General features: G+C 45.2%; 1 protein-coding gene across 1 annotated transcript; it reads right to left on the bottom strand.

Annotated features, from left to right (window-relative positions):
- Nucleotides 1-1,137: 1,137 nt before the first annotated feature.
- On the bottom strand, nucleotides 1,138-8,709 carry LOC139390830 (uncharacterized protein DKFZp434B061-like). The gene is made up of 5 exons (XM_071138228.1): nucleotides 8,509-8,709; nucleotides 5,173-5,238; nucleotides 5,002-5,065; nucleotides 3,322-3,522; nucleotides 1,138-3,067 (listed from the first exon to the last, which is right to left on the bottom strand). The coding sequence occupies exons 1-5, from the start codon at nucleotides 8,705-8,707 to the stop codon at nucleotides 1,138-1,140; spliced, it is 2,460 nt and encodes an 819-aa protein (XP_070994329.1). The 5' UTR covers nucleotides 8,708-8,709.
- Between the last annotated feature and the right edge of the window lie 13,134 nt (nucleotides 8,710-21,843).

Here is a 21,843-nt window from a genome sequence, read left to right as displayed (position 1 = left end):
TCTCTCAGTCTATTAGTCTACACAGACAGTGAATCCACATGCTAGAATCTAGAAGCTCAGATAGCTGAATTATTTTGGGCTGTATCAATACCCTTGATGATAATATGTCCTAAATGACACTTGGGACTAGGTTCAATTGAATCCGTATTGCTGAAGTTCAGTGCTATAACGCAAATTAAATGTAAAGGCTGCATTTGTCGACTCAATCGGAAATTACCTGAACTTTGCCGAAATAGATTGAATCGAGCCCCTAGTAACATTTTAGCGGACCAAAATGGGTCCACTGATTTGCAAGATGACATGGGAAGCATGTGGTTGTATAGGTAGAGAAACAGCCAGTGGTGACTACATCAAAACCTGGAGTTAACCTACTCAGAGGCAGTTTCTGCCTCTAATTCCATAGTATGTAGTAGAGTTACAGAACAGACTGACAAGTAGCTAGGCTACACCGATATTACCCATTGTTTTCTCTTGGTCGACTTACACGGTGGTATAGTTGATGGTTGTTGGGGGTATAGCTGATTGTTGTTGGGGGTGTAGTTGATTGTTGTTGGGGGTATAGTTGATTGTTGCTGGGGGTATAGTTGATTGTTGTTGGGGGTATAGTTGATTGTTGTTGGGGGTATTGTGGATGGTTGTTGGGGGTATGGTTGATGGTTGTTGGGGGTATAGTTGATTGTTGTTGGGGGTATAGTTGATTGTTGCTGGGGGTATAGTTGATTGTTGCTGGGGGTATAGTTGATTGTTGTTGGGGGTATTGTTGATGGTTGTTGGGGGTATGGTTGATGGTTGTTGGGGATATAGTTGATTGTTGTTGGTGTAGTCTGTGAGGCCTGGGCTTGCACTGTCTGGTTATAATAGGAGTAGTATTATAGCTGTGCTGTTAGTCACATTATACAAGTGTTTAAGATCAATCCATCTGGATGAATCACAGCCTTGTCGTTTTGAAGCCATGTCACTTCATAGTTGGTGCCAGACAGTCTCAGCCAGCCTGGCATGGTGTACTCAGTTGAGTTTTGACATGGCCTGGTGATCTCAGTTGAGTTTTGACATGGCCTGGTTGGTTTACCTCCGTATTATTGCTATATATCCATTTCTCTCTCTCTCTCTCTCTCTCTCTCTCTCTCTCTCTCTCTCTCACCACTTGTGCTGACTGTGTACTGATCTCCTCTTCTCCTTCAGAGACACGCCCTCCTCCTCCTGGCTGACCCGACAGTTCTTTATGTCCTCCATCTCCACCTCGTCCTCCTTCTCCTCCTCTGGGGGGCTCTGGGCCACAGCAGGGTCCTCCTTCTCCCCCTTCACCACATCAGCCATACACACCACAGAGACTTCCCTCTGACTGTCAGGACTGGCGTTGACTATGGCAACACTACCCACCTCCAGCTTGTTCTCTAGAGGGCTTCCACTGGAGGGGCAGACTTTTGTTGGAGTCATGGTGGCGGAGACTTTCATGTGGTCCACGGTGGGGGAGATCTTCACAGTGGCCACAGTGGGAGAGACTTTGTCGGCCTTAAACCTAGCAAGGCTGTCTGCCTTGTGTTCTGGCCCTTTCATGGTGGCTGTGGCTGAGGTCGTGAACGGAGAGGAGGAGGGTGAGGTTTGTTCCACCTTGACTAAAGTAGTAGTATTACTTAGAATGCTATGAGGAGCTATAGGGGACACCATTAAGGGGGTAGGGGAGACTTTTCTGGAGGAGAGGGCAGGGGAGACATTTCTGGAGGACAGGGCATCGGAGACTTGCATGGGGGTAGGGGTGGGGGAGAGATTTAAAGGAGTAGTATTGGAGGACACTTTTCTGGAGGACAGGGAAGGGGAGACTTGCATGGGGGTAGGGGTGGGGGAGAGATTTAAAGGAGTAGTATTGGAGGACACTTTTCTGGAGGACAGGGCAGGGGAGACTTGCATGGGGGTAGGGGTGGGGGAGAGATTTAAAGGAGTAGTATTGGAGGACACTTTTCTGGAGGACAGGGCAGGGGAGACTTGCATGGGGGTAGGGGTGGGGGAGAGATTTAAAGGAGTAGTATTGGAGGACACTTTTCTGGAGGACAGGGCAGGGGAGACTTGCATGGGGGGAGGGGTGGGGGAGAGATTTAAAGGAGTAGTATTGGAGGACACTTTTCTGGAGGACAGGGAAGGGGAGAGATTTAAGGAGTTAGGGGAGGGGGACACCATTCTGGAGGACAGGGCAGGGGAGAGATTTAAGGGGGCAGTGGTAGGGGAGGCTTGTACAGGGGTGGGGGTATGGGAGGCTTGTACAGGGGTATGGGAGGCTTGTACATGGGTAGGGGAGGCTTGTACAGGAGTAGGGGAGGCTTGTACAGGGGTAGGGGAGGCTTGTACCGGGGTAGGGGTATGGGAGGCTTGTACAGGGGTAGGGGAGGCTTGTACAGGGGTATGGGAGGCTTGTACAGGGGTAGGGTGGGCTTGTACAGGGGAAGTGGCAGGGGAGACATTTAAGGGGCTAGGGGCAAGGTTAGTAGGGGAGCCTGGGGTAAGGGGGAATATTTCAGGGGTCATGGGGGTGACTTGTACTGGGGTGGTGATGGGGGATTCTTGTACCGGGGGCGTTAGGGGGGAAACTCCTGCTGGACTCGTGTTGGGAGAGACCGGTTCGGGAGCCTCTGTGGGGGACACTATAAAAGTGACCCTAGTGGGGGACATCTTAACAGGGGCCATCTCAGTGTCGTCAGGTGCAGCAGAGCCCATGCTGGGCTGGGACGACAGGGCCTTCACAGGGCTGGAGGTCTGCACTGGAGCAGTCTTCAACGGATCATTGAAGAGGGGTTCCTCTTCCACCACGGGCTGGCTCAGTGACACTTTGACCCCCACTGGATCACTGCCTCTACGCAGCGAGAACAGAACTAGACTCTTCTTCCGCTTGGCCGCGGTGGCCACCACACCGTTTGTGGTCTCTGTTTTGACGTCTTTGAACATGCTCTGCAGGTTGTACCCCTCCTTCCTCTGGGGGTCCTCCTCATCCCCCTTCTCACTATCCAGGGCCTCCGATTGGTCCAACTGGTCGCCAGACCCCTGATCCTTCTTGTCCATGTGGGTGACTCGGAACCTGTAGGTATAAGGACATCAGATAGTACTTTACATCACCACGATGAGAATCCTAGATAGCATAACCGTACACATGTAAAGTACTTAAACACAAAGGCCTCTGAATTCTCTGAATCCTAAATCCCATTAGAAAACACAAAGTAGTGTGACTAGAGAGACTACAAATGTGTTCTTAATGGGCTACCAGGCAAGAACAAATTAAATAAATAAAGATGAATGTATTGTGTTGTCAAACACCCGTTCAGTGTGACTCACCTTCCCACAGCGAACACAGTGGACTCTCTCCTCTCTCCTGGCGTTCTGGGCTTATTGGTCCGAGGCACACGGCTCAGGCGGCGGGCCTTCTTGGACCGCCCTTGCACACAGAGTGTGCAGGACTTATGGTCGAGCTGGGCGCCAGAGTGCACTGTGTGGTGATGAGGTGGAATACCCCCCAGGCTCTCTTTGCGCAGTAATCTTTTGGAAAGACAATGAAATACCCATTCAGTCAGGCATGTTTATTTTCCATTCCTTTTCCAAAATCGGTCCTGGAGACCGCAAGGGGTCCTAGGTTTTTGTCCTAACGCTACACAGCTGATTCAATTAATCAAAGCTCAATGTTTAGTTGATTATTTTAATCAACTGTGTAGTGCTAGGGCAAAAACAAAAACATGCACCCCTTGGGGTCCCGAGGAGCGTGTCTGGGACACACTCTAGACCATGACTAAGCAAAAACATCCAAAAACATATTTCTAAGCATCTAAACGCCATTTCTAAGCATCCGGTTTATAGTAGCATATTTGTTGTAGTCTGTCTGTGAAATAAGAGTCTCTAGTGTGATCCATCAGTCCCTCTGTTCCCCTCTCTGGCCGCCTCTGTCTGTGACCTCCCTCCCATCAGGACTGCAGCATCTCTGGGGAGTACTGTAGCTGTACTGCTGCTGTAGCTGGCTGAGAGAGGAGAGTGTGGGAAGAATACCAACGAACGCCACGGCCCTGTAGGCTGCTGTCAGTCTGAGAGCACTATCTTGGTAAACAGACAGGAACACTAAAACCCTCACCCTAGAGGTGCCAAGTAAGAACATGGATCTAATTAACAAGCATAAATCTCTCCAATATACTAGTAGCACATCACAGTTATATTATCACAGCACACCACTGGGTCTGTTTCTCTAGAATACCCTTGATCATCTCTACCTAGAATGCTTGATATGGCTGTAAGGAGAAGCACGTTGGTTGAGTGCAGTAATAGCATACTATGTAGGGAGACTATTTGTCTCTTTGCCTCACAACAAGGCAGTAAAGATCAGGTCCTGTATCCACAAAGAGTCTCAGAGTAAGAGTTTAAGTTAAAAATAAATCAGATTGTATGGACAGATCCTAGATCAGCACTCCTACTCTGAGACACTTTGTGGTTACGGGCCTAGATCCCATAACAGAGCTGCTGAGACCAAGACAACATTAAGCCAGGTGACCCCATGGGACAGATAGCCCAAGGACACACTGCATCGCGCAGGAACAGAGGGGCTGGGCACCCCACTCCATAGCTACCCGCTAGTCCCAGCATAAATACAAGCCACACAATACACTGACTTTCTCCAGACTCTGCCTGACTGCCACAGGCACATAGAAATGTAGGCTACACCCATTGTTGTGGCCTCTCTGAAAACACAACAGCCTAAAGCAGGTGGAAACCCTGTAGTACAGTACAGGAGACCTGCATTTAAACCATATGCATTATGTACCACAGAAATACTGGTTTGTTCCAGAGAGCAATAAAGTAGGAGTATATTACTTGAGAGGAGTTGGTGCTGTTACGAAGTAACCTTAGCTCTGCACTAAAATACTTTCACCAAAGGTGATAACACGCTGGGGTAAGACAAGGTGAATGTAAATCTACTTACACAAAAATACATTATAACTAAGTAGAATAAAAATTGATCTTAGCAATACGTACCTAGGATCATGATGTTGACATATATCCTGTTTTCCTAGCATATCCTTGAAGGCTTCCATGTTAGCTAGAAAGTAGAACACAAACATTACACACTTTTGCTAAGCACAATTTAAATTGCAGTATTTAAGTGCCAAAGGTATTGACAAAATGTAGTATCTATTAAGTTATTGCCTTCATTTTCAATGATGCACTTCAGGATTTGTTCAACGGTGTCTTGATTTTCCTCTTCTTCATCATCTGTAATATATGAAAGCTTATCTGACGAAGCAGCTTGCCCCCAAGCGTGCTTCATCATCATTCAAGATTATTAAAGGAAATTCTCAAAGTTATTGACCTGGACCGTTTTTCCTTACTTCAATGAAAGGAGCATATTTCTGTTTGTTTGTATGCTTCCAAGAGATTCTACTTCCTTTAAAGTTGTTTACTTCCACTGAGGCCCATGGTTTTCAAGTACCCATTAAATAAACATGAATTCAATATGGGAAATATTACTTCTTCGTGAGTGTTCAGTGGTTACATTGGATTGAATTTAATTCAAGCTGAAATAACATTCTCTAACATAAAGAGTACAGTTTCCTGCTTGGTAAATGACCAAGGGCCTTTGGATAAAGACATACATGTCCGAAAAACGTCACGCATACCCCTTGTATCTGCCTTAAAAAATCAATCATGGACACTTAACTTCTCCAAGCCATATCCCTGACCCTGATGTTGTTCCCACTGTGACTATTAAAACCTACCCAAACCAGAAACCGTGGATAGACAGCAGCATTCACGCAAAACTGAAAATGCAAACTACCACATTTAATCATGGCAAGGGAATATGGTCAAATACAAACAATGTAGTTATTCCCTCCGAAAGGCAATCAAACAGGGAAAACGTCAGTACAGAGATAAAGTGGAGTCGCAAATCAACGACTCAGACACGAGACGTATGTGGTGAGGGTCAATAGATAATCACAGGTTACAAAGGGAAAACCAGCCATGTCGCGGACACCGACGTCTTGCTCCCAGACAAGCTAAACACCTTATTTTCCCGTTTTGAGGATAACATAGTACCACCGGTCCCAAGGACTGTGGGCTCTCGTTCTGTTCATTGACTATAGCTTAGCCTTAAACACCATAGTACCCTCCAAGCTCATCATTAAGCTTGGGGCCCTGGGTCTGAACCCCGTCCTGTGCAACTGGGTCCTGGACTTCCTGACGACCTGCCCCCAGGTTGTGAAGGAAGGAAACAACACCTCCACTTCGCAGATCCTCAACACAGGGGCCCTACAAGGGTGCATGCTAAGCCTCCTCCTGTACTCCCTGTTCACCTATGACTGCATGGCCACACACGCCTCCAACTCAATCATCAAGTTTGCAGACGACAGGCCTGATTACCAACAATGACAAAACAGTCTACAGGGAGGAGGTGAGGGCCATGGTGGAGTGGTGCCAGGAAAATAACCTCTCCCTCAACGTAAACAAAACGAAGGAGCTGATCGTAGACTTCAGGAAACAGCAGAGGGAGCACTCCCCTATCCACATCGACGGGACCGCAGTGGAGAAGGTGGAAAGCTTCAAGTTCCTCGGCATACACATCCCTGACAAACTGAAATGGTCCACCCACACAGACAGTGTGGTGAAGGTGGCGCAACAGCGGCTCTTCAAACTCAGGAGGCTGAAGAAATTTGTCTTGGCCCCTAAGACCCTCACAAACTTTTACAGATGCACAATTGAGAGCATCCTATCAGGCTGTATCACCACCTGGTACGCAAACTGCACCGCCCAACTGTAAGGCTCTCCAGAGGGTAGTGAGGTCTGCACAACGCATCACTGTGTGCACACTGCCTGCCCTCTAGGACACCTACAGCAGCTGATGTCACAGGAAGGCCAAAAAGATCATCAAGGACAACAACCACCTGAGCCAAGGCCTGTTCACCCCACTACCATCTAGAAGGCAAGGTCAGTACAGGTGCATCAAAGCTGGGACCTAGAGACTGAAAGACAGCTTCTATCTCAAGGCCATCAGTCTGTTAAATAGCCTTCACGGCTACCACCTGGCTACTCAACCCTGCATCTTAGAGGCTGCTGACCCATGTACATAGACATGGAATCACTGGTCACTTTAATAGTAGAATACTAGTCACTTTAATAATGTTAACATACTGCTTTACTCATTTCATATATATATATATATATATATACCAGAGGTGTGGACTCGGGTCACATGACTTGGACTCGAGTCAGACTCAAGTCACAAATATCATGACTTGCAACTTGACCTTGACTTTAACACCAATGACTCGTGACTTAACTTGGACTTGAGCCTTTTGACTCGAACTGACTTGATACCCTCCCCAAGCCCAAATATTAAAAACGATGCTATTAAAAAAAGTGTGCAGCGCATCAACTCTTTATTTAAAGGATTACAGTTTGAATCGGACAGCAGCCAATCAAATTGTGCCAGCTGAGAAAAAGTTGCGCATGGCAGTGCAGAGGAACGTTGGCGGGTGAATTCAGATGGAGCGCTTGGAAAGATGACACCCCAAATTATTATTTTCGGATATAAAGACTACACTGTATCAACAAAAACATATTGCAACTTGCAAAACATGCGGGAAGAAAATGACAGACGGAGGCGCACCAACTTCCAACTTTGTTCGACATTTGAAGCTGCACAAAGAACGCTAAGTCGTAGCTAATATAGCCGACAGCTATCTCATTCATAACTTTGCTAGTGTAGCATGTTGGCTAACGTAACGTTAATTCAATGAGCCTCCACACAGTCAGTCAGTGTGGGAATGTGATCATTGTGTGTGAAGGTTGGGAGATTGTGTACAAGGCTACATCGCCGATAGCGATCCTCGATATTGGGGAGGGGGTCTTTCTTATGGCTACCCATGTATTTCCATGGAAATATAACGTTTATTTGGAAAGTAATAAATATATTTTTAAAAGCATTCATGATTTACATAAATGTAATACACTAACTATTACTCTTGTTAAAAAAATGAAATGGTATTACATTTGGTGAAGAGTACATTATGACTTGTTTAGGACTCGAAACTCAAAGTTTAGGACTTGAGACGTGTTGGTCTTGACTTGAGACTTGACTCGGACTTGCCTGTCTTGATTTGAGACTTACTTGTGACTTGAGTGCTAAGACTTGAGACTTACTTGTGACTTGTAACTCAATGACTTGGTCCCACCTCTGGATACTGTATTCTATTCTACTGTATTTTAATCATTGCCACTCCAACATTTTTTTGTTGTTAAAACAAATATATATATATTTCTTAATTCCATTCTTATACTTTTGGATGTTTGTATTGTTGTGAATTGTTAGATACTACAGCACTGTCGGAGTTAAGAACACAAGCATTTCGCTACACCTGCCATAACATCTGCTAAATATGTGTATGTGACCAATAAGATTTTATTTTATTTGACATCAATGGATAGATCAAAAGCCATTATACAGTATGTCTAAACACACTCTGACAGATCCTGGTAGATACCTACCATTCTTGTCTAGTCCCAGTTTCTGCTCACACTCCTCATCGTCCTCCTCCTCCCCAGTCCTGCAACGGTAGCCCTTCTTCTTCAGCAGGTGGCAGACCAGGAAGCCCAGGAGGCCAGTGATGAAGAAGAAGAAGACCAGGAGGAAGATCATATACGGGGGAGGGGGTTCCCCCACTGTCGATGCCTCCAGGTCTGTCATCCCTCAAAAGGGTCCTCACTCGTCCTCTATCTGTAGTGTAGTCCTGTATAGCCAATGGGTACACACATATGTCCTGTAGTCAGTAACGTAACCATGAAGGAGGTTCCCCACACTTATCAGAAGATGTCAACTCTTGATCTACTCAGCGGCATTGATGGGCCTGTGTGCCTGGTCTTGTAAGGCCACCTGAGTCTCCTGTCATCATGTTGTGACTAGATAATCCCTGTTCTCAACTTCCTGTGCGTACCACTGGCTAGAGACAACTTTATCTATCTCAGCAGGCAGAGAAAGCTGGGCCTGGTGGTATACACCGGTGGATGTTTTTTTACTGAGCATCTTGGCCCACACTCACTCACTCCCTCACACACCGTGCTAAATTCTACAGGCCAAGAAGTGAGGATTTCATCAACCACTCATCAACTAATATTTTGTTGTATAGTACTTGATAGTTTGTAAAACCTGGTCGGCAAAATATCGCAATTTTTGTAAAACAATGTTAACATTAGAAATGTTTTCAAATTTATTCCAAATTAAATACAGAAATATCAAATTTGCATAAGTATTCACACCCCTGAGTCAATACATGTCAGAATCACCTTTGGAAGGGATTACAGCTGTGAGTCTTTCTGGGTAAGTCTCTAAGAGCTTTTCACACCTGAATTGTACACTATTTGCACATTATTATTTTTTAAATTCTTCAAGCTCTATCAAGTTTTTTGTTGATCATTGCTAGATAGCCATTTTCAAGTCTTGCCATAGATTTTTAAGCCGATTTAAGTCAAAATTGTAACCACACCACTTGGGAACATTCAATGTCGTCTTGGTAAGCAACTGCAGTGTATATTTGGCCTTGTGTTTTAAGTTATTGTTCTGCTGAAAGGTGAATGTATCTCCCAGTGTCTGTTGAAAAGCTGACTGAACCAGGTTTTCCGGTTGGATTTTGCCTGTGCTTAGTTGTATTCCGTTTCTTTTTATCCTAAAAACTCCCTTGTCCTTGCCGATGAGAAGCATACTCATACCACGATGCCACCACCATGCTTGAAAATATGAAGAGTGGTACTCAGTTATGTGTTGAATTTGCCCCAAACATTTGTATTCAGGACATAAAGTAAATATATTAGCCATTTTGTTTGCAGTTTTACACTATTTTGGAATATTTTCACTCTGTCATTTAGGTTAGTATTGCGGAGTAACTACAATGTTGTTGATCCATCCTCAGTTTTCTCCCATTAAACTTTGTAACTGTTTTAAAGTCACCATTGGCCTCATGGTAAAATCCCTGAGTGGTTTCCTTCCTCTCCGGCAACTGAGTTACCTTTGTGTATTGATAGGATGAATAACTTCACCATACTCAAAGGGATATTCAATGTCATTTTTTTATTACCCATCTAATTGTCTCATCGCAACAGTCTTGTCTCATCTCTGCAACCCCTGTACGGACTCCGGAGAGGCAAAGGTCGAGAGAGAGTCCTCCGAAAACAACCCAACCAAGCTGCACTGCTACTTTAATTTTTTTTTTTTTACCCCTTTTTCTCCCCAGTTTTGTCGTATCCAATTGTTTTAGTAGCTACTATCTTGTCTCATCGCTACAACTCCAGTACGGGCTGGGGAGAGACGAATCATGTGTCATGTGTCCTCCGATACACAACCCAACCAAGCCGCGCTGCTTCTTAATACAGCGCGTATCCTCCTGCACCAATGTGTCGGAGGAAACACCGTGCATCTGGCAACCTTGGTTAGCGCGCACTGCGCCTGGCCCGCCACAGGAGTCGCTGGTGCGCGATGAGACAAGGATATCCTAACCCGGACGACGCTAGGCCAATTGTGCGTCGCCCCACGGACCTCCCGGTCGCGGCCGGTTACGACAGAGCCTGGGCGCGAACCCAGGGTCTCTGGTGGCACAGCTGGCGCTGCAGTACAGCGCCCTTAACCACTGTGCCACCCGGGAGGCTTAGCTGCACTGCTTCTTGACACAATGCACATCCAACCCAGAAGCCAGCCACACCAATGGAAGGAGTCGCTAGTGCGCAATGAGACAAGGATATCCCTGCCGGCCAAACCCACCCTAACCCGGACGACGCTGGGCCAATTGTGCCCCGCCCCATGGGCCTCCCGGCTCGAACCCAGAATCTCTGGTGGCACAGCTAGCACTGCAATGCAGTGCCTTAGACCACTGCGCCACCCGGGAGGCCCTTAGGTGCCCTTCTTTGCGAGGCGTTGGAAAACCTCCATGGTCTTTGGGGTTTAATCTGTGTTTGAAAATAATTGTTCGACTGAGAGTCCTTACTGATAATTGTAAAGAGGGTACAGAGATGAGGTAGTCATTCAAAAATCATGTTTAACACTATTATTGCATGCACACAGAGTCCATGCAATTTATTATGTGACTTGTTAAGCAAATCTTTACTCCTGAACATATTTAGGCTTGCCATAAGAAAAGGGTTGAATACATAAAATAAAACATAATTCCACCTTGACATTATGGGGTTGTCACGCCCTGGTCTTAGTATTTTGTGTTTTCTTTATTTATTTGGTCAGGCCAGGGTGTGTTTTATGTGGTGTGTTTTGTCTTGGGTTTTTTTCGTACGTATTGGGTTTGTGGCTTAGTGGGGTTTTCTAGCATAGTCTATGGCTGTCTGGAGTGGTTCTCAATCAGAGACAGGTGTTTATCGTTGTCTCTGATTGGGAACCATATTTAGGCAGCCATATTCTTTGAGTGTGTAGTGGGTGATTGTTCCTGTCTCTGTGTTTGCACCAGATAGGGCTGTTTAGGTTTTCGCACGTTTATTGTTTTGTTAGTTTATTCACGTATAGTGTCTTTATAAATTAAACATGAATAACCACCGCGCTGCATTTTGGTCCGCCTCTCCTTCACCTCAAGAAAACTGTTACAGAATCACCCACCACAACAGGACCAAGCGGCGTGGTGACAGGCAGCGACAACAGGACCAGCTAAATCCGGATTTCTGGACATGGGAGGACGAATTGGACGGAGAAGGACCCTGGGCACAGCCTGGAGAATATCGCCGCCCCAAAGAAGAACTGGAGGCGGCGAAAGCGGAGAGGCGCTGGTATGAGGAGGCAGCACGGCGACGCGGATGGAAGCCCGAGAGTCAGCCCCAAAAATGTATTGGGGGGGGGGGGGCTCACAGGGAGTATGGCTACGCCAGGTAGGAGACCTGCGCAAACTTCCTGTGCTTACCGGGGGGCTAGAGAACCCGGGCAGGCACCGTGTTATGCTGTGGTGCGCACGGTGTCTCCAGTGCGGGTGCATAGCCCGGTGTGGTACATTACAGCTCCACGTATCGGCCGGGCTAGAGTGAGCATTGAGCCAAGTGCCATGAAGCCGGCTCTACGCATCTGGTCCCCAGTGCGTCTCCTTGGGCCGGCTTACATGGCACCAGCCTTGCGCTCGGTGTCCCCGGTTCGCCTGCATAGCCCAGTGCGGGCTATTCCACCTCGCCGCACTGACAGGGCGACCGGGAGCATTCAACCAGGTAAGGTTGGGCAGGCTCGGTGCTCAAGAGCTCCAGTGCGCCTGCACGGTCCGGTCTATCCAGTACCACCTCCACGCATCAGCCCTCCGGTGGCAGCTCCCCGCACCAGGCTTCCTGTGCGTGTTCTCGGCCCAGTACCACCAGTGCCAGCACCACGCATCAGGCCTACAGTGCGCCTTGCCTGTCCAGCGCTGCCAGAGCCTTCCTCCTCTCCAGCGCTGCCGGAGTCTCCCGCCTATCTAGCGCTGCCAGAGCCTTCCTCCTCTAAAGCGCTGCCGGAGTCTCCCGCCTGTTTAGCGCAGTCAGAGCCTTCCTCCTCTACAGCGCTGCCGGAGTCTCCCGCCTGTTTAGCGCTGCCAGAGCCTTCCGCCTCTACAGCGCTGCCGGAGTCTCCTGCCTGTTCAGCGCTGCCAGTCTGCAAGGAGCAGCCAGAGCTGCCAGTCTGCAAGGAGCTGCCAGTCTGCAAGGAGCTGCCAGTCTGCAAGGAGCTGCCAGTCTGCAAGGAGCTGCCAGAGCTGCCAGTCTGCAAGGAGCTGCCAGAGCCGCCAGTCAGCATGGAGCAGCCAGAGCCGCCAGTCAGCATGGAGCTGCCAGAGCCGCCAGTCTGCATGGAGCAGCCAGAGCCGCCAGTCTGCATGGAGCAGCCAGAGCCGCCAGTCTGCATGGAGCAGCCAGAGCCGCCAGTCTGCATGGAGCAGCCAGAGCCGCCAGTCAGCATGGAGCAGCCAGAGCCGCCAGTCAGCATGGAGCAGCCAGAGCCGCCAGTCAGCATGGAGCAGCCAGAGCCGCCAGTCAGCATGGAGCAGCCAGAGCCGCCAGTCAGCATGGAGCAGCCAGAGCCGCCAGTCAGCATGGAGCAGCCAGAGCCGCCAGTCTGCCAGGATCCGCCAGTCAGCCAGGATCCACCAGTCAGCCAGGATCTTCCAGATCCACCAGTTAGCCAGGATCCGCCAGTCAGCCAGGATCTGCCAGGATCTGCCAGAGCCAACTACCTGCCTCAGCTTCCTCTCAGTGCTGAGCTTCCTCTCAGTCCCGAGCTACCCCTCAGTCCCGAGCTACCCCTCAGTCCCGAGCTACCCCCCAGTCCCAAGCTACCCCTCAGTCCCGAGCTACCCCTCAGTCCCGAGCTACCCCCCAGTCCCGAGCTACCCCCCAGTCCCGAGCTACCCCTCAGTCCCGAGCTACCCCTCAGTCCCGAGCTGCCCCTCAGTCCAGTGGGGACCTTGGTGAGGACTACTAGGCCAAGGTCGGCGGTGAGGGTCGCCTATCTAAGGACGCGAGGAAAATGGACTAAGACTTTGTTGGAGTGGGGTCCACGTCCCGCGCCGGAGCCGCCACCGTGGACAGACGCCCACCCGGACCCTCCCCTATGGGTTTAGGTGTGCGGCCGGGAGTCCGCACCTTGGGGGGGGTTCTGTCACGCCCTGGTCTTAGTATTTTGTGTTTTCTTTCTTTATTTGGTCAGGCCAGGGTGTGACGTTTTTTTTTAATGTGGTGTGTTTTGTCTTGGGGTTTTTTCGTACGTATTGGGATTGTGGCTTAGTGGGGTTTTCTAGCATAGTCTATGGCTGTCTGGAGTGGTTCTCAATCAGAGGCAGGTGTTTATCGTTGTCTCTGATTGGGAACCATATTTAGGCAGCCATATTCTTTGAGTGTGTCGTGGGTGATTGTTCCTGTCTCTGTGTTTGCACCAGATAGGGCTGTTTAGGTTTTCGCACGTTTATTGTTTTGTTAGTTTATTCAAGTATAGTGTGTTTATAAATTAAACATGAATAACCACCACGCTGCATTTTGGTCCGCCTCTCCTTCACCTCAAGAAAACCGTTACAGGGGTATTATTGTGTGTAGGCCACTGGACAGTGATACAACATTTCAATTTAATACATTTTAAATTCAGGCTGTAACACAACAAAATGTGGAAAAAGTCAAGGGGTGTAAATACTTTCTGAATGAACTGTATAGGGCCTAGACTAGAGGTCGACAGATTAATCGGAATAGCCGATTAATTAGGGCTGATTTCAAGTTTTCATAACAATCGGAAATCGGTATTTTTGGGCGCCGATTTGTAGTATTTTTTCATTATATATATATTTTTATACCTTTATTTAACTGGGCAAGTCAATTAAGAACACATTCTTATTTTCAATGACGGCCTAGGAACGGTGGGTTAACTGCCTCGTTCAGGGGCAGAACAACAGATTTTCACCCTGCCTCTCTCTCGTTGCACTCCACAAGGAGACTGCCTGTTACTCGAATGCAGTAAGCCAAGGTAAGTTGTTAGCTAGCATTAAACTTATAAAAAACAATCAATCATAATCACTAGTTAACAACACATGGTTGATATTACTAGATATTATCTAGCGTGTTCTGCGTTGCATATAATCTGACTGAGCATACAAGCATACAAGTATCTAAGGATCTCACTGAGCGGTGGTAGGCAGAAGCAGGCTCGTAAACATTCATTCAAACAGCAGCTCTTCGTTGTGCGTCAAGCATTGCGCTGTTTATGACTTCAAGCCTATCAACTCCAGAGATGAGGCTGGTGTAACCGAAGTGAAATGGCTAGCTAGTTAGCGCGCGCTAATAGAGTTTCAAATGTCACTCGCTCTGAGCCTTCTAGTAGTTGTTCCCCTTGCTCTGCATGGGTAACGCTGCTTCGATGGTGGCTGTTGTCGTTGTGTTCCTGGTTCTAGCCCAGGGAGGAGCGAGGAGAGAGACAGAAGCTATTCTGTTACACTGGCAATACTAAAGTGCCTATAAGAACATCCAATAGTCAAAGGTTAATGAAATACAAATGGTATAGCGGGAAATAGTCCTATAATTCCTATAATAACTACAACCTAAAACTTCTTACCTGGGAATATTGAAGACTCATGTTAAAAGGAACCACCAGCTTTCAAATGTTCTCATGTTCTGAGCAAGGAACTGAAACGTTAGCTTTCTTACATAGCACATATTGCACTTTTACTTTCTTCTCCAACACTTTGTTTTTGCATTATTTAAACCAAATTGAACATGTTTCATTATTTACTTGAGGCTAAATTGATTTTATTGATGTATTATATTAAGTTAAAATAAGTGTTCAGTATTGTTGTAATTGTCATTATTACAAATAAATAAATAAAAATTGTCCGATTAATCGGTGTCTGCTTTTTTGGGCCTCCAATAATCGGTATCGGCGTTGAAAAATTATAATCGATCGACCTCTAGCCGAGACACAACCAGAAAGCCCCTCACCTCAGCAGTTCAGACATATACTCCCTAGCAGATCCACCTTGCAGCAGTAAAATAATATTTCCTGTGTATCTCATAGAAATATAGTACATTCCCTTCTGGCTACTCTCTCAGCCTAACATGTTTACAATATGTGGGTGGAATTGGAAATGTATGGCAACTAATGTCTCAGGAAACAGAAATGTACAGTCTATCTGTCCCTCTAAATTATGCCACTTACCAATAAGGTTGTCAATGGTCTAGTGTCACTGTCACAAGAGGATAAGTCCTGTATACAGCTCTGTCATACTCATCAATGTATAATATAGATTATCAATAAATCTGTTGAATTACAATGAGCTAATTTTCTAACATTGTATTTGCAGAAAAAAATGTTGGGAATCGACACAAGCCAATTGAAATATGAAGCAGAATATCTCTGCATCAGCATAAGCACAGATAATATTGAGGTGACTCAGCAATATAATGCCCCCCATCAGGAACACACACATTGATGATTGTGTTTTTAAAGGCCCTGTCATTTTCGGGAAGCTCTGTACTCATATCATTACAAACAGAATTTTTCAGAGAGTGGAAAATAATGTGATCCATTGCTAAGAATAGAAAGGGTCACTTGATTCAATTGTGCCATTGATTTTTATATGTGATGCCTGCATTTGTCAGCTGTCTTTTTCACATTTTATTTCCTAGAGATGCATATGATCATTTAAAAAACTCACTACAAACTGGCCATTTGAATTCGTAGTCTGTCATATCAAATACTGTTGCATGATCTTAATTTGAGACAGTTAGCTACAGCAGGAAAATAATCCTGCAGCAACAGAAAATGTGAATTATTATGTGTTTTATAATTAATGGACATTTTTGTAGGGGTTGAAACATTTTTTGTAAGAGAAAGTGGAAATTACAAACTTCAGAAGTCTTTTTAACATCAAATACACTACAAGATTAAAATGTCCTGCATTTACAGGAAAGTTCTCATTCAACAGGGTGATCAAATTAAGATCCCACAGCTGTATACGTGACCTCTACTCACCATGGCTGACTGTTTCCACATTCTGACCCTCCTCAGTGACATAAAAATACATGACGTTTTGAATAGCCATTTCCTTTCAGATAACCTTTACTATATCTTCAACTGTGAAGAATGTACAGCTGTACAGTATTTGCATAACAGCATCAACATTAATTGTCTCAGTACAAGTTTAGGGCTACATGAGTGACCTTGATCTCAGTGATGACTACCTGACATGTTACTAATCAGATTACAGTTAGACCTACATGAAGGCTACAGGCGTACACCATTTAGGCTACTATAAACTAAAGACAAGCAATGGACAGGCAAGACAGCTTCTAGGCAATGGAACAATGGCCACAGTAGCCTGTTGGTAAAGCAGGGGACAGTTGAGCCACCTGAAAAAAAATCATAAACTCTATTTAGGATATACTTAACCTATCGATCTTCCTATAATATGTTAAATATGGAAACACTGTAGGCTATTTCAAGTTTAGTTGGATTTTGTAAAGTCTTGGCTCACTAGGCTATTCCTTAGTTATTTAAGCAATAAAGCCCAAGGGGGTGTGGTATATGGCCAATATACCATGGCTATTAGCCATATATCACAAACACCAGAGGTGCCTTATTGCTATTATAAACTCTTTACCAACGTAATTAGAGCAGTAAAAATAAATGTTTTGTCATACCTGTGTTATATGGTCTGATATACCACGGCAATCAGCCAATCAGCATTCAGGGCTTGAACCACCCAGTTTATAATACACCTTTATACATTGATCATAGTGCCTATGTCGGACAGCATGTAGGAATTATCAAGTTCTACTTTTGTAAGCCAATCCTTTTAACAAAAACTAGTGAAGTCCGAAAATGAATTGTGACATTCGTGACATGGTGGCCCGTACCTACAACGGTAGCCTAAATTGAAAACCCACAACAGAGAGAGTGACCACCCCGCAGTGCACTCCATCTTTTGCAAGTTTCAGGCGGCCTCATGGCCCATGATGACACATCTGCCCTTGGTATTTTAAATGCGCTAGTATCTACTGTACGACATGCACACGTGATGGAATTTTGACAAGGACAAATATGACAAAACCAGATATTCTTGCTGAGTCTCTGGATCTGTCTGAGTCGGAACTTGACCGAGGATGCACTTGAGCGCCTGATACTGTAGCTCCATCATCGTGACTAAATCAGGCAGTCTACATAATTAATCAATGACATACTGCTGCGCTAAACTATAAATATATATATGAATTATAATCCTATAATATCATTCCCATAGTAATAATGTTCCAATCGCTGTGAATAACAACATTGTAGCAATTCATTTGCTGCATCATACGCTCCCAGGTTCAATTGCTGACTTGAACAGCCCATACGCCCATCGTCAGTCTATAATGAACCGTTCCCTTTTATCATTATTTAACGAGTTGCAAAAGCACCCTACTTACGTTCTTTCAGAAACATTATGAACCCGTAGTAAATGTGGATGCTATCCCGATAGGTGTGTGATCTCATATAGTAAATCCATTGAGATCCGCTACAGTTTTCTTCTGGCCAAACGAGAGCTGCTCTGGAGCAAACGGAGGGAAGGAGATTCTGCAAGTTATTTAAAGGGAAAAGAGCAAAGACATATTGTGTAGCCGTTATTTTATTTTGAGGCCAGATTTTTGGACTGTTACACTTTTACAATTCATCCAATTGGTCCAATTAATCGATGCTAACCAGTAGATAATTGAAAGAAATTCCACATTTGAAAGTGAAGCACTGAATAACTAATTTCAAAATCCTGCATAATACTTACAAATGCTTAAATTTGTAAGATGTTTGACTCAATAGTTGTTCTAGTAGTCCAGTTAAAAATAAACAACAATATCTACATAGAGGGGTGCATTAGACATTTATCCAATAACTACAGTGAGATGTTGTTTCTTGAAGAACACCCCCCTTAGAACAGAAGAGTTAAAGAGGAACTGGACAAGTTTACACATGATATGATTAAACTAAAGTGATATCAAGCTAGTTTTGTCAGCACCATGCGTTATCCACATAAAGGGGAAACCATTTGGATAACCAGAAGGCTATGTGAAGGATATAGGCTAGTAAACACATCATATCTATATCAAATTTGCTTACAATAAGTCATACTCATCATAAAAAGTGAACTACAATTTTTGTTACTAAGCTCTGACATTTTTCTTTCTCAACATTTGACCCATAATAAAAAAACAGCCGGACTGCCATGCGTAGCCAGGGAGAAAGTATTAGCCTAGCTCCTAGCGGCTGTGATTGGTAGTACATTTCCCAAGCCCCTCTTTCTGTCCCCGCCCCACAGATTGTATTGTTTGGTACTGTCAGAGACGAAGAGGAAGAGAGAGGCCCAAATCGGCAGAAAATCTGTCTCCCTCCAGCAGGTGGCGTTTTTTCTCGACCACCAAGCGAGAGTGTCAAGTTTGGTAAACAAAACAATGAATGGCTTATTTGCTATGTGAGGTTTATTTGATCGAATAGAAGTTTCGTAATGCTTAAATTGTTTTGAGTGTACACGTGACATTAGGACACGTGACATCCCGGCAACTTTGAGAAAAAATTACGTTATATCGGACTTCTCTCGAGATGCATATTCATGACATGAGGCAAGTAGTATAGCGTCTCCGTTGAATACAGGCGGTTGACCTCAACAACCCTAATTGAATATTTAAAACTAGATTACAATCTTCGTAACATTGCAAAAATCTGAAACTTTTTTTTGTCCAAAACTGATGTACAGTAGATAAACTAATCCATGCTTTGTCACTTCTTGATTAGACTACTGCAATGCTCTACTCTCTGGATACCCAGATAAAGCACTAAATGAACTTCAGTTAGTGCTAAACCAGGCTGCTAGAACCTTGACTAGAACCCCAAAATTTGATCACATTACTCCAGTGCTAGCCTCTCTACACTGGTTTCCTGTTAAGGCTAGGGGTGATTTCAAGGTTTTACTGCTAACCTACAAAGCATTACATGGGCTTGCTACTACCTACCTCTCCAATTTGGTCCTGTCGCTCATCCCGCTCATCGCTCAACACGTACGCTATGGTCACAAGACTCAGGCCTCCTTATTGTCCCTAGAATTTCTAAGTAAACAGCTGGAGGCAGAACTTTCTCCTATAGATCTACATTTTTATGGAACGGTCTGCTAATCCATGTGAGAGATGTACATTCGGTCTTGACTTTTAAGTCTTTACTGAAGACTCATCTCTTCAGTAGGTCCTATGATTGAGTGTAGTCTGGCCCAGGGGTGCGAAGGTAAACGGCAAGGTACAAACCGGGGCCTCAGTGTCCCCCGACCCAACCCTGTCTCAGCCTTCAGTATCTATGCTGCAGTAGTTTATGTGCCGGGGGGCTAGGGTCAGTCTGTTATATCTGGTGTAATTCTCCTGTCTTATCTGGTGTCCTGTGTGAATTTAAGTATGTTCCCTCTAATTTTCTCACTCTCCCTTTCTTTCTCCTCTCCCGGAGGATCTGAACCTCAGGACTACCTGGTCTGATGACTCCTGGCTGCCCCCATTCCACCTGCTGGTGCTGCTGCTCCAGTTTCAACTGTTCTGCCTGCGGCTATGGAACCCTGACCTGTTTCACCGGACGCGATACCTTGTACCTGACGTGCTGTTTTCGACTCTCTCTCTCTACTGCACCTGCTGTTTCGACCTCTGAATGCTCAGCTATGATAAACCAACTGACATTTACTCCTGAGGTACTGACCTGTTGCACCCTCTACAACCCCTGTGATTATTATTTGACCCTGCTGGCCATCTATGAACGTTTGAACATCTTGAAGAACAATCTGGCCTTAATGGCCATGTACTCTTATAATCTCCACCCGGCACAGCCAGAAGAGGACTGGCCACCCCTCAGCCTGGTTCCTCTCTAGGTTTCTTCCTAGGTTCCTGCCTTTCTAGGGAGTTTTTCCTAGCCACTATGCTTCTACATTGCTTGCTGTTTGGGGTTTTAGGTTGGGTTTCTGTATAGCACTCTGTGACATCTGCTGATGTAAAAAGGGCTTTATAAATACATGTGATTGGTTGATTTGGCTCCCTTGGGGCGCAGAGGTCTAAGGCATCTCAGTGCTAGAGGCGTCACTACAGACACCCTGATTCGAATCCAGGCTGTATCACAACCGGCCGTGATTGGGAATCCCATAGGGTGGCGTACAATTGGCCCGTCGTCCGGGTTTGGCTGGTGTAGGCTGTCATCTTAAATAAGAATTTGTTCTTAAGGATTAGACCCTTTTTTTTTTTCTCCTAAAATGACATACCTGAATCTAACTGCCTGTAGCTCAGTCCCTGAAGCAAGGATTTGCATATTATTGGTACCATTTAAAAGGAAACACTTTGAAGTTTGTGGAAATGTGAAATGAATGTAGGAGAATATAACACATTAGATCTGGTAAAATATAATAAAATATGTACCATCATCTTTGAAATCCAAGAGAAAGGGCATAATGTATTATTCCAGCCCATGCGCAATTTAGATTTTGGCCACTAGATGGCAGCAGTGTATGTGCAAAGTTTTAAACTGATCCAATGAACCATTGCGTTTCTGTTCAAAATATTGTATCAAGACTGCCCAAATGTGCCTAATTGGTTTATTAATACATGTTTAAGTTCACTCTCCTCAAACAATAGCATGGTAGTCTTTCACTGTAATAGTTACTGTAAATTGGACAGTGCAGTTAGATTAACTATAATTAAAGCTTTCCGCCAATATCAGATATGTCTATTTAATTTTTACATTTTTTATTTCACCTTTATTTAACTAGGCACGTCAGTTAACCTCTACAGGATTGGTGGGTTCCCCTCTTGAGGTTGAGCTAACATAGGCTAATGCGATTAGCATGAGGTTGTAAGTAACAAGAACATTCCCCAGAACGAATTGCAAGTTGGAGACTTTTATCTCCCTCACCAACTTTAAACATCTGCTATCTGAGCAGCTAACTGATCGCTGCAGCTGTACATAGTCCATCGGAAAATAGCCCACCCAATTTACATACCCCATCCCCATACTGTTTTTATTTATTTACTTTTCTGCTCTTTTGCACACCAGTATCTCTACCTGCACATGACCATCTGATCATTTATCACTCCAGTGTTAATCTGCAAAATTGTAATTATTCGCCTACCTCCTCATACCTTTTGCACACAATGTATATAGACTCTTTTTTTTCTTTTTTCTACTGTGTTATTGACTCGTTTATTGTTTACTCCATGTGTAACTCTGTGTTGTTGTCTGTTCACACTGCTATGCTTTATCTTGGCCAGGTCGCAGTTGTAAATGAGAACTTGTTTTCAACTAGCCTAACTGGCTAAATAAAGGTTACATTCTTTGTTACAAAAATACAA

Source organism: Oncorhynchus clarkii, chromosome 31 (genome assembly GCF_045791955.1).
Source record: "Oncorhynchus clarkii lewisi isolate Uvic-CL-2024 chromosome 31, UVic_Ocla_1.0, whole genome shotgun sequence".
Lineage (NCBI taxonomy): Eukaryota > Metazoa > Chordata > Actinopteri > Salmoniformes > Salmonidae > Oncorhynchus > Oncorhynchus clarkii.
Note: the sequence above shows the minus strand (reverse complement) of the source record. Positions and strands in the feature narration are given on the sequence as shown.

Bases quoted from the DNA above. Each gene is read 5' to 3' on its own strand.
- LOC139390830 (XM_071138228.1), bottom strand. From the start codon at position 8,707: ATGACAGACCTGGAGGCATCGACAGTGGGGGAACCCCCTCCCCCGTAT. The intron at 5,066-5,172 runs GCAATAACTTAA...TCTACTTTCTAG, and splicing joins GTGCATCATTGAAAATGAAG to CTAACATGGAAGCCTTCAAG. The intron at 3,068-3,321 runs GTGAGTCACACT...TTATACCTACAG, and splicing joins ACTGTGTTCGCTGTGGGAAG to GTTCCGAGTCACCCACATGG.